Source organism: Rhynchophorus ferrugineus, unplaced genomic scaffold (assembly GCF_030347505.1).
Source record: "Rhynchophorus ferrugineus isolate W39M unplaced genomic scaffold, kcgeb_rfMv2 rfM2, whole genome shotgun sequence".
Lineage (NCBI taxonomy): Eukaryota > Metazoa > Arthropoda > Insecta > Coleoptera > Curculionidae > Rhynchophorus > Rhynchophorus ferrugineus.
In genome coordinates, this window is record NW_027472581.1 from 81,632,102 (window position 1) to 81,645,865 (window position 13,764).

General features: G+C 35.7%; 1 protein-coding gene across 1 annotated transcript in view; it reads right to left on the minus strand.

The window, feature by feature from the left end:
- The window catches only part of oaf (BRICHOS-like domain-containing protein out at first), a 388,097-nt gene extending 374,661 nt beyond the window's left edge, over positions 1-13,436 (minus strand). The window contains exon 1 of the mRNA XM_076396522.1: positions 13,245-13,436. Within this exon, the coding sequence (XP_076252637.1) occupies positions 13,245-13,364 (120 nt within the window). The 5' untranslated portion in view covers positions 13,365-13,436. The remainder of the gene's footprint in view (positions 1-13,244) is intronic.
- Between the last annotated feature and the right edge of the window lie 328 nt (positions 13,437-13,764).

Consider the following 13,764-nt stretch of genomic DNA (forward strand, 5'->3'; position numbering starts at 1 on the left):
ATATTGTTAGAAATATATTCTTGGAGATACCAACGATATCAACTGGCGCATAATCAACCCAGAACCACCTCTGAAGATATAGGTTTAATCCGGCCTAGTTACAGCTATAGTCTTCATTAAGATGGTTCCTCCTTCTCGGATTGTCCATTCCTGTCTATCAGAAAGATAAATTGAATACACGTATAGTCTGAATGAAACCAGTATCCATGACTACCGAAGTAACAAAAAATACAGTAAAATGCACTACATTGTCGTCTTACTATTGCGTATCCTCTATCTTCCGAAAACTAACCTAATCGGTCTAGCCAATTTCGAGTTTTAGCGAGACTAACGAAGACTATTGGATACCGCTTTTGTCCATGTATCGTCAACATGTTTACTTGGTGCGTTCCCAAATAAATCAGCCAAGATTAAATCCTACTGGCAGTACCCTCAACATCTAAAGAATCCTGGGTCTAGGTCCAATAATCAAAACTCAGCATTGCTAATTCAAAATTCACTAAACTTCATTACTAAAAATGATAACGATAAAAAACCTCGGAGAACACGCAAAAGAAGAAAACGAATAAGACCCAAAAAATAATTGAATTCCTATTAAATTATATTTATTACACCGCAGCATCGCTTCAAAAGCCCTCAAAGGCGTCGGCGGCGGGAGAGGGAGGAGGCGACGCGAGGGCGGCGTAATGACGCGAGTGGCACCAAAGCCCGATACGCGATACCTAGAAAGGCGAAGGGCTTTCGCGAAGGCCCTTTGCAAATTTAAACTAATTCCATCTGGTGGAAAGATTCCGTCCCCCCTTGTCGTCGTTCGTGTTTCTTTTCTTCTGTTTCTGCGTTCTCGATGGCCTTTCGGCCGGGGAGTGCGGGTGTCGGGACCGCGTGGGCGACCGGGAATCTCATTAAAACCAGACGACTTGTTATTAGATTCTTCGTCGCCGATGTGACCCTATTGATTCGGACGACTAATTCCGGTGTTATCGTTGAGACTTAGTATCTATAAACCTCCCTGCACTGAAAACTTTAAAAAAGTCGGACGTTTTTTTTATATGCTCTTAACACATTTTATCAAGAATCAATCAGTCCTGAAATCATACCTCACAGACAGACATTTTATTGTCAAACAGGGTGACGAATACACTGACCTACACTCGATATATTCATATTGAACTGCGGGATACAACTAGCAAATCAAACATAGCCATCCTCCAGAGATTCCAGAATAAAGTGTTGCGAATCATCGTCTCCAACCAAATGATTCAGAGCTAGATCCCTAGACCTAGTAAAACTAGATAAAATCGCCATTACCCAAATAGCGCAGTGAAATCTTCCTTCATCCCGTTTTGATGGGAAAAAAATAGTACTTTCGAGCCTCCTTTTTACCAACTAGGGTTTATTACGTGATTCCAAACTAGAGATTATCCCACAAGACATCCGGTGTTACCCAGCTTAGTGATGGGGATAGATTTTGCATTCTTGCCTAATGAACAGCCATATATATATATATATATATATATATATATATATATATATATATATATATATATATATATATATATAAATGTACAGCCATGCCTTGAATTATTCGAAGCCCCGACTGTCACAACAGTGGTAAGACTGTTGACTTCATCACAGCGCCAGCTGTAGAAATTAGTTTATGCATCTAGCGTATTTGTGTTTGGTGTTTGTATGAAGTTTATTTATGTCAGATTTATTTACAAGAAAAAATACTCGAAACAGTATATATTAGTTCGGAAAATTTAAATAAGCTAATTTCTAAGATATCGATTCTTTAAGACTGAAAAATTAGGTAGAAAATCAGGAATATTCAGAACGGAACAACACTTGAGATAAAAACTCCAAGAGCCAGATGGAATACGTTAACATTTTAACCCCTTGAAGGTGTAAATAAACCAATATATTCCGATAGACATATTGATCTTGAAAACCTGTGGAGAAAGGTGAATTTTTGGGTGCATATATTTTTTACCCATGCGAGAAAATCATTGGATAGTCTCCTCGAATAATGTGTTGCGAGTCATCGTCGATATTCCAACAAACTGATTCAGCGCGATATCCCCTTAGAACCCATAACGAGTGTGATTCGAAGTGTTAGTGCGAAGCCTATTAGTGCATCCCAATGCACTCGCCAACCAGTTAAATGTGCGCTACGGCAATGTAGTGCGTAGGCTCAAATATAAACTACCATACGAATTGATTAATAGACACATATAGTTAGTTAAGTTAGAATAAATTAGAATAGTCTTTAGAATAAGAATTCGATTATAAGTTGTACAGCAGATCACTTACTGAAGCGATCTTCTACATGTCAGGATAGTTATATTATGTTATATAACGGAAATCATATGATAATACTTATTGCCCACGGGCAGATTGTTGAAGTTCTAAGAGATAAATTAAAAAAAGAATCAATCCAGGATATATCAATATCAATCCAATAATGTCAGAAATTTTTCAAAAAAAAAAAACAAAAAGACTTACAAGCTTCGAAGTGATATAACATATTTTTTAATTGTCTATTCACTAAAACGTGTGCTCACTCCAGCAACAGGTGATTATGCAAATCACGTGTTTATAAAGAACTAAGTCTGTTGAGTGATGTACTCATAGTATGCGGGAGAACAATGTCAAGCCCAAGTTAAAATGGGCCTAAAGCAGCTATACACATACACATACACAGACAATACAGCTTAAAAGCTCAAAATCTGTCCATCAACTTTCTGCTTAGGGCTGAACAAAAAGTACAAGTGGCAGTCAACAAAATCCACAAATGGGCTAGAGACAACATAGCTCAAAAGCTCAAAATCTGTCCATCGGAAAATTTATTTGTGGATTTTGTTGACTGCCACTTATACTTTTTGTTCAGGCCTAAGCAGAAATATACCTTTTTCCATGACAACTGTGTCGTCAATTGTCGCAAGTACTGTTTCTTTTGTTGTCAGGGTATCAGCAGTGTAGAGCAGATACAGGAGTGGTCCCAAGGTGGTACTTACGAAACTCAAAAATCAGTTTAAATGTTGATAATGCTTGACAATAGTGCCGCAATAACAATCGGCTTATCTTGTGTATTACTTCTAAATGCCATACCCAGCCAAACACCGGCGAGATTTTCAGGAATACTGCAGGATTATATCCCGGCATTCCCAATTCCACAAGCAGATTCAGAGAAATACCTCGGCATCCACCTCGACGGCAAGTCAAATAGAAACTTCACGTCATATAAAAAGCAGGGCAGATCAAATTCAAAAACAAAGAACTGTACTGGTTAGTCGGATACAATTTCATTAATACAGCAAACTTACTAGTAATCCAATAGTGCCAACAAAATTCTTCATTTAACGTCCAGTGATTTTCAATAGGCAACCAACGAAAAACTGCACAATTACCCCAAAATTAAATGTATCTAAGAAGTTATTCAATATTTCGAATTGAACACCGTAAAAGAAATACAGCTACTTCTTTTACAAATGTGCACATTTTTTCATAATAAAACCTAAATTTGCAAAAAACTTCACAGTCATTATATATTTAAATAAAGTATTTAACATTCCTATATATACTGAAAGAAAAAGACCAACCTTATTAAGAACGACAGTAATTCTCTGGGGGACGAGGAGGGATCTCTCTAACGACCTTATTGTCACCTTCAGAGATTCCCGGAATCTTTACGATTTACTCTCCGTAATCCTGTCGCTAAAATAAAATCGTTTATCACGGAAAGGACGAACGCAAAGTTATGATATGGATATCAGGTCCAATCCCGATCGATATATATATCCTCCCGGTAAATGCGCTTTTACAGAATCGTATATCAGACCGTTTTTAATTCGCACAGCCACGGCTTCCGCAGGCTGCATCGTTTGTCGTATTAATTTCAGCCCGGCGTGATGGAGTAGGAAGCCGGCGCCGGAGCCCTGGCAGGTCCCCAGGTGTCCAGGCGAAATTTTAATAGACCATCATTAAAATTTAAAGAGGACTCCGATAGAGTGCAACAGCTTTCCCGGACATAATGGGGCATACGTGGGTTTTTGATTGTCTTTTTTTGGTTCGGGATGGATGTGGAGCAGCTGGTGTGTGAAGGAGCATTTTTTAGAAGATTCTAATAGGCCTACAATGTTCAAAAGCCAAAACTTTATTGTAAAAGAACTGGTTATATGCATAATATTCAAAATATATGCGTTATGACAACATCATATAGAATCACTGAAACTAATATTTATAATAATAATATAGAATAGAATAAAAGGTGAATTGAAAAGTCCCCGGCCTACCATAATAAAACACATATTTTTATTCAACATAATTGCCTTCTAGGGTAATACACTGATTATAGCGACCCTACGACTTTGCGATCCCATTTTTGTAGAACGCTTTGTCCTTTGCTTCAAAATAGGCCTCAGTTTCGGCGATCACCTCTTCATTCGACGAAAATTTCTTCCCTGTCAGCATTCTTTTGAGATCTGAGAACCGGAAATAGTCGCTGGGGGACATATCTGGATAATGCTGTGGATGAGGAAGCAATTCGAAGCCCAATTCATGGATTTTTGTCATCGTTTTCACTGACTTGTGACACGGTGCATTGTCTTGGTGAAGCACCACTTTCTATTTCTTCAAATGCGACCGTTTTTCGGCGATTTCGTCCTTCAAATGGCCCTGCCTTTTTCAAGATAGTTAATGAAAATTATTCCATGTGCATCCCAAAATACAGACGCCATAACCTTGTCTGCCGACTGTTGCGTTTTCTCACGCTTTGGAGCGGTTTCATCATGTGCAGTCCACCCGGATGACTATCAACTAGACTTGGGAGTGAAATAATGGAGCCATATTTCATCCATTGTCACATATCGACGCAAAAACTCGGTTTAATACGCTTGATCATCTTCAAACACTGCTCCGAATCATCAACTCGTCGTTGTCTTTGGTCAAAAGTGAGCTCGTGCAGAATTAACTTTACACAGAGCTTTCTCATACCCAAATATTCGTGAACGATATGATGTTATACGTTCAGTTGATTTAGAGTGTCTGCTATTTCATTCAATTTCAATTTAAGGCCATTCAAAATAATTTTCTGGATTGTGTGGATGTTTTCGTCGGTAACAACCTCTTTTGGGCGTCCACTGCGTTCACCGTCTTCGGTGCTCCTTTCACCACGTCTGAACTTAGCATACCAATCCTTGATGGTTGAATTTCCTGAGGCAGTGTCCGGAAACTCGGCATCAAGCCAAGTTTTTGCTTCAACTGTATTTTTTTCATAAGCAATATTTTATCAACACGCGAAATTCCTTTTAATTGACAATAATAAAAGTTGTTTCACTCAAAATGCTATAATTCATCAAACTAATGATCCGACAGCTGTCAAATTTATACACGCATCTTCTGAGGGTTAGTGCTAACTAAAAAACGTATGGATTTAATTCTAGTAGCGCCATCTATGTGTCAGGCCGGGGACTTTTCAATAGACCTGTTATAATCCACTATAAAAAGTAAAATATAATTCAAAATCACATGACGTCACAATTTCGTAAACATCATTTTGGATTTTTTTGTGACACTCAAATTTATTTTGCCAGTTACGACATTGCACCATTTATCTGAGATTTCGTAGTTATAAAATAAGGTTTATGCTACCAGAAATATAAATAAGAGAGGAATCATAGAGGAGGAGGGTTTTCTGCGTCGAAAAATAAACTTTTCTAACCTAACCTAACATTTCGAAAGTATTGCCTATATTTAATATTTATAGTGGAATGTAGTATTTCTAGAGAAATACGTATTTTTAACCTGTTACATTTTTTATCACTAGATATTGGTAGAAAAAGGAAGTAGAAGAGAAATTGTGAACACAGGAGTGAGAAATGGAGCAGAAATAGATAAAAAGTGACCACTACTTAGTAGTAATGACAACAAAGCTGGATTAACCAATAAAACAAAACAGTCATCAAAGAGGGGATACACCGTTTGAAACAACAAGAGAGAACAACAAGAGAGAGTTATAAATTACAAAATTATATAGAAATTAGAGAAACACTGTGGGTTATATTATAACGAAGAGCTGTAAGTAATATTAGTGTAAGAATAATTCAAGAAATATACAAAATAACCCTATAAGCAGAATTACATATAGGGAATGAAAAAATGGAAATTTCAGTAGAAACTTTTGCAGGTTGTATTTTGATCTATGTTTTGTTATTTTGATCTATATTTCCCAGAATGTTTTCGAGTATGATATAATAAATAATATCATGCTGACAAGAAATACGATGTCCCTAACCACTATCCCCTCTCATACGCATTCCTGACTCTTCATTAAACAGTTGGGACCCGTGACGATCCCGGTTTAATAGACCCATTATCACGGTTGCCCCAGTCAGCTCAAAGACCCACCAAAACTAAGGGAATAGCTAGGATATTAATCACTTCTTAACTTATTATATAATTTTAACAAATAATCATAAACAATAAGTGTCGATCATGTTGTATCGAAATTAGTATTGGTTCGTTCGTGAAAAAATACTCAGGCACTTTTGTGAATATACCCAATGATAGCACTAAAATAATACAAGTTTCAGTATCTGAAATACATGCCTCTTATACATAGCAAATAAAAGATTTTAGGTCATATTTCATTATACAAGTCACCAAACGAAATAAAAGCCTATAGACGTATATCATTGCTGCCAGTAATATCTAAGGTTTTTGAAGAACTCCTGTTGAAAAGAATAAAACCGAGAGAAAAAAACCTAATACCAACACACCAGTTTGGGTTTATTAACAAGGATTCAACAATTGAGCAGGTCCACAGAATAACATTGTTCATAAACTACAGAAACTGTTACCAAAACAACACACCGAACTACTAAAATCGTATATTATAACCAGAATGTTTAGAGTTAAACAAGAAGAAGCTTACTCTACAATGGAAGAAGCTAAAGCACGTATACCATAAGGAAGTGTACTGGGGCCAATGCTTTATTTACTCTACATTTGTGATATACCACAAATGGAGAATATTACGATGGCTACATTTGCTGATGATACTGCGATTATAGCTGTCGGAGACAATAGTGAAGAAGCCATACTAAAATTACAATAGGCAAGTGCCAATATAAATACTTGAACATAAACTTTAATGAAAATAAATCCGTGCATATGAAGTTCACCTACAATCAGACCGTACAAGTACCTACAACATTAAATAATACTATCACTCCCTATAGCAACAACGCTAAATATCTCGGAATAAATCTTGATGCAAAACTTATAGCTGGAAGAAATATATAAAAAAGAACAGAAAAGAACTGGAATTGAAATGTAGGAAAATGTATTGGCTAATTGGAAGAAAACCACAATTATCAGTACATAATAAATTGTTATTATATAAGCAAATACTGAAACCTATATGGACATACGGAGTTCCATTGTGGGGATGTTCTGCAAAGAGTTACATAAACAAAATACATATATTTCAAAACAAAGTCCTGAGAAGTATTGTGGGCGCACTCAACTACTACAGGACCTTCAGATACCCATAGTCAGTCAAGAAATCAAGAGAATTGCAAGGGGGCATGAGGAAAGTATTGCAATTTTTGGATACCACCAGAGCAGGACACAAACTCAAAAGAACCAAACCATCTGATCTTGTGTAGTGTTGTGTAGTGAGGTGCATATAATAAAAAATACAGCAGTAATATGTATAAACATTATTTCACCAGAGACTGAGATAGATCCGATGGCTCCTCCTAGTTATATACCTAGATTTAAGTTACTCCACATATGTAAAGATTTCATCCCTAGATAGATTAACAAAATTCGAGAGTAACAAGAATCGCCAGTTTTCTTTGCTTACAAGATATATTGATTTTCGAAATGAGCTTTTGATTTAATTTGAAGTCTGATGAAGAAAAACTAATAACATTAAAAGAAACAATTTTCTTTCTCAAATACTGTTATTAAATGATATGGTTCTGGAGACATAGTATCATTGCACCAGAGTCGTTAAAAGTCGTTAGTCGTTCTAAAGTCGTTACGAATTTTCTGTAAATTTTACTGGTATTAACTTATAAAATAGTTTTAGGTGACAGTATGAACTATAATATATGAATATTATGTTCATATATGAATATGAACATGAGTTAAAATGAAACTAACGACATAATTTGATTAGATGGAACATATAAGACAAATAGAAGAAATTATGCATTATTAACAGTAAATTTGTAAGCATTTTAAAACACTGATAAATGTTCAGGTTTTTAATGATTAATGTAATAAGATATGATACTATATGATATTTTATTGTATCAACTTTGCATCAATTATTTTAATTATTTACTTTATAGACCTAAGTTTTAAAAAATCAGTAGTTAATTTAATGATAAGAAAGATTATGTATATTTATATTTGATGCTATGAAGCTGTTACAGTTCTGAAAATAATTTTACATGTGATACTTTGTTATAATGTTCAGTGACGTGGTAATTTATACTTATTAATAGTGTTTTGAATATTGAAACCTAATGAAAATTAGATTTAATTAAATACAATTTAATAAATATTAGTAAGACTTATTTCTTGAGATGGTTTGCATAAATTTTAAAATGTTCTGAATTCTTAACAACAGACATTTATTATTTTAATTAATGCTATGTACCAAATAATTTCAAAATTAGTTTTTTTCATTCAACATAATTCCCTTCAAGGGTTCAAGGATACATTGATTATAGCGACCCTCCAACTTTTCGATACCACTTACGTAGTACGATTTGTCCTTTGTTTCGAAATAGGCCCCATTTCTGCGATCACCTCTTCATTCCGCGAAAATGTCTTCCCAGCGGGCATTCTTTTGAGATCTGAGAACAGGAAATAGTCGCTGGGGATCAGATATGGAGAATATGGTGGATGAGGAAGCAATTCGAAGCCCAATTCATGGATTTTTGCCATCGTTTTCACTGACTTGTAACACGGTGCATTTTCTTGGTGAAGCAGCACTTTCTTTTTCTTCAAATGCGGCCGTTTTTCGGCGATTTCGTCCTTCAAACAGTCCAATAACGCTATGTAATGGTCGCTGTTGATGGTCTTTCCTTTTCCAAGGTAGTCAATGAAAATTATTCGATGCGCATCCCAAAATACAGACGACATAACCTTGCCAGCCCACTGCCGCGTTTTCCCACGCTTTGGAGCGGGTTAATCGTGGGCAGTCCACTTGGATGAACGCCGATTGAACTTCGAAGTGAAATGATGGAGCCATGTTTCATCCATTGTCACATATCGATGCTAAAACTCGGGTTTATTATGCTTGGTCATCTTCAAACACTGCTCCGAATCATCAACTCGTCGTTGTTTTTGGTCAAAAGTGAGCTCGCGCGGCACCCACTTTGCACAAAGCTTTCTCATACCCAAATATTCGTGAATGATATGATGTACACGTTCAGTTGATATCTTTAGAGTGTCTGCTATTTCATTCAATTTCAATTTACGGTCATTCAAAATCATTTTGTGGATTTTTTAATGTTTTCGTCGGTAACAACCTCTTTTGAGCGATCACTGGGTTCACCGTCTTCGGTGCTCATTTCACCATGTCTAAACTCAGCATACCAATACTTGATTGTTGATTTTCCTGGGGCAGTGTCCGGAAACTCGGCATCAAGTCAAGTTTTTGTTTCAACTGTATTTTTTCCCTTCAAAATGCAATATTTTATCAATACTCGAAATTCCTTTTTATCCATTTTTTCACAATAACAAAAGTTGCTTCACTCAAAATGCTATAATTCACAATCTAATGATTCGACCGCTATCAAATTTATACACGTATCTATTTAGGGTTAGGACTAACTAAAACATTATATGGATTTAATTCTAGTATCCCCATCTATGTGTCAGGCCGGGGACTTTTCAATTGACCTGTTAAGATTAGTTACACACAAACAAAATAAAAAATAAATAAGCACACAAGACAACATGGGCACTTTATGACAATTTCAAACGCACCGAACACCAATCGCACACCCCGTCCCCCTCCATCTCGTCCTTCTCCCTAACGTCACCATCAAGTCAAACTCGATTTTCTCCAAAGAAAAGCAAAAGCCACAACCAGGACCCGATTCCCATAAAACGACGCCATCAACCGAATCCCCCCGTCCCGCACCCGTCTGCCCGGCCACCCCCACCGGTCTCAATCCGCCGCCGCCGCCACCGCCGCCGTTGGTAAAGGCGAATTTTAAACACAATTTTACCGACGACTTTTAACCAAAAAGGCCCCTGGCGTGAATAAATACATAAAAATGTCGAAGGTTTTTCGCTCCCTCATGTCTAAAACGGTTTCCGAGAGGTGTCGGAGAGGCGCCGAGGAGGAATGAATTGAATCAAATAGGAGTTATCTAGCCATTATGGACTCGCGTTCGACAAAATATAGGTCTGAATGAAGAACATTTTAATTTACTTCTAATTCTTAAACTTTTTTTGGTTAATCAGCAATCAGGAATAGTTCATAAAACATTTTATATAGCCCGTTCAAGGTAACAGCCTATATATGTCATAGATAATGTCGAATATAGTACGTATTGCACTTTGTAAAAATGTTAAACTTGCTTTAAACCCGGAACAACCTTTTCATTCTCATATCATCCTAGTTAAAAAGAAATACATGCGTTGGAATACGTAACCGAATCGGTTTATGAAATTCGGTATTTGGGTTGGTACTACTCGGCCATGTTGTCTGCAAAATTTCATACAAATCGGATATAAAAAAACGGGTGAAAAAATCTAGTTTATTCCCAACACTCGTAATTTCACGAAAAAAAAAAGAATTTGACTTTTTTGATACTTGGTATTTGAAAACATAAATTTTTTGAAATTTCTAAGCTAACTACAAAATTTACTTAAAACATAACGCATGAGCTGAAAAGTCCCGGATGTAACAAAGAAAACGCGTTTTTTTTTGTTCAAAATTGGCTTTAATCATCAACGCAATCTCCATCAAGAGCCTCACAATCATTCCAGCGCCGCCCTAACATTTCAATACCACTTTTGTAGAACGGTTTATCTGTTGCTTTAAAATAGGCCTGTCACCAGTGGCCGTCCACTCAGATGACGATAATTTTAATTCCGAAGAAAAGTGATGGATATATATTTCGTCAATTATAACATATCGATGCAAAAATCCATGTTTGTTTCGTTTAAACACGGCCAAACACTGCCCAGAATCATCAACACGTTCTTGTTTTTGGTCAAGAGTGAGCAAAGGCTGCACCTACTTTGAACAGAGCGTTCTGATAGTTAAATGACCACGCAATATAAAACCAACGCGTTTTTTTGATATATTGAGGATGTTCGCTAACTCACGCAACTTCACTTTTCAATCATTCAAAACGATTTTGCGGATTGTTTATGTTTTCTGGTGCTATTAACTCATTTGGACGTCCAATGCGTTCTGTATCATCGGTATCGATGTCTCTACGACAACTGTCTTAAGTCTTTTTTTGATCAAGAAACATTGTAAAATTTGTAAAAACAAGAAATTGTTTTTGATCCATAGTTTGGAGAATAACAAAAGTAGTGTCACTCTTACCACAATAAGTCACAGCTTCAAGCATTCAACGACTTTCTTTTGAAGGGTAGTACTAACTGAAAAAGCCATGAATGCAATAAAACTAGCACTATCTATGTGTTAGGCCCGGGACTTTTTATTCCATGTCTCACAAACTATAGCTTATAAAGTTTGTTAAATATTAATTCTTCAGATAATTTTAAAAAATGATTAAAATGTATTAAAAACGATTAATTGATAGTAATGCACGTTAATAAACATATCTGGATGTAGTTTAATACATAGCTAACTAGTTCAGCAATAAATGAAAACGTTCTAGAGGCATATAAACTTGTTTACTTAATTACTGTAAACCCCACAAAAACCTATTTGAAAAGATGGGACCGAAAAAGGCTTGAAACATGTATAGCTTACATACATGAATAGAAAGTTAACGAGAACTTAATCTATAATTTAGAAAAAGAAACCGACGTATGAAATCACATAGCAATTCAATAAAAAATTAACTAGTTATTTACAAAAACATATATATGTTGGAGATTCCTATATAGGAGAATTTTATTATATTATACAGCAAACCAAAGTTTTTTGTCATCACATAGAACCCAAGCTGGAAGCATTCCCCTCTTAGTCGTTAATTCAGTCGAAATAAATGGGTTTCATTGGCCCCCCATCCGTTCCTGTGCATGTGTGGGTGTGAGCCTAATAGACGAGTTTATATTTGCTTCTGTAAATCTGCGTTAACTAAGGGTGAGGTCTTTCTTTATGTCTTGTTAGTTAGGCGAAATATTTACTCATTTTTGTTTAAAATAAACTGGACAATAAATTACCATATGAAGTTATTAACCAGTTTAAATTTAAAAACGGTCTTGGTTGCATGAAATTTTGCAAACATTAACATCATACTATCATCATCAATACTATTTCAAAATCTAGTTGGAAAAATATAAATTAACTTGTACGTAATAATTGTTTTCGGCTCAAATCCTGAAATATAAAAGGCAACCCTCGTACATCTAGATAGCTAATCCCGCTGAATAATTAACAAGAACACAACAACGTCAATCGATTAGAACCATCATTTATCCAATTACCATTAAATATAGAAGACCTATTTAACTCTGGAACGAATCGAAACATTTCATCAAGCTGCCTGAGTGGAAACAAAAACGTAATTGACGTCTGCCTTTATTAACACCAACAAACTTATCAAAAACGTATTGTTACAGGTATATTTACATTTTTATTAGAAAAATAAAGGTACACATTTCGAATAAACATAACAGAACCGTAAAAAAACGACAAATAAACACGGCGTGTACACGAGGAGAACAAATTAAATTCATCAACAGAACATTGTTCCCGGATCGATTCAACAAATTCGCCGCAAAAACCATTAATTAATATCAGCCAACAACGCGATAAATCAAAAATTAATTAGACTATGCGACAATTTTAAATCGGCTCCAATTTATTAGTAACAGGTCATTTAAGCACGAAAAAACGATTAAAAACTATTATACTAGGGAAAAAAAGGAATCAATATTATTCTAACACCTTCCGCGTCTGTTTTCATCAACTAGCCCGTCGAGCTCGAAGCAAAATAACACGAAAAGAAAGGTAAACATTATGTAAACACAAGATATTAGGTTAGGATTTATGTTTTGCTCGAACTTACCTGATTTCTGACGTTAATAATGAGTTGACCGTGGGTCGGGGCCGTGATAAGCACACACAATAAGACGACGAACATGGATTTCACTGAAAATCCGACGAAAACAGCGCGATTCCGAGACATTTTCGCGGAAAAAAGCGAATTTTTTTTTGACAACTGGTAAACAATCGGATATCGGGACACCCGCACTCCACGATCGACAACGGCACAATGTGAATTGTTAGGCAACACAGCTATCGCTAGTGTGGAATGTTGCGCATCTGCGCTGTCGCCAAATCGTCATGAAATTCGTCGATATACACATATGCATTTAATTTTCTTCTGTATGTAAAAATTATAAAAGAATACAATCAACTAAAATAATATAAAACTAATAGTCATAAAAGAAAATTAAATTGACACATAAACGATGAAAAACATTGAAATTCAATTAAAGATGATTATTTAAAGTGGAATAAAACTTTTTTATTACTTAAAAATAATTAATTATGGACAACAACATCTTAGATGGGATTGAAGTAAA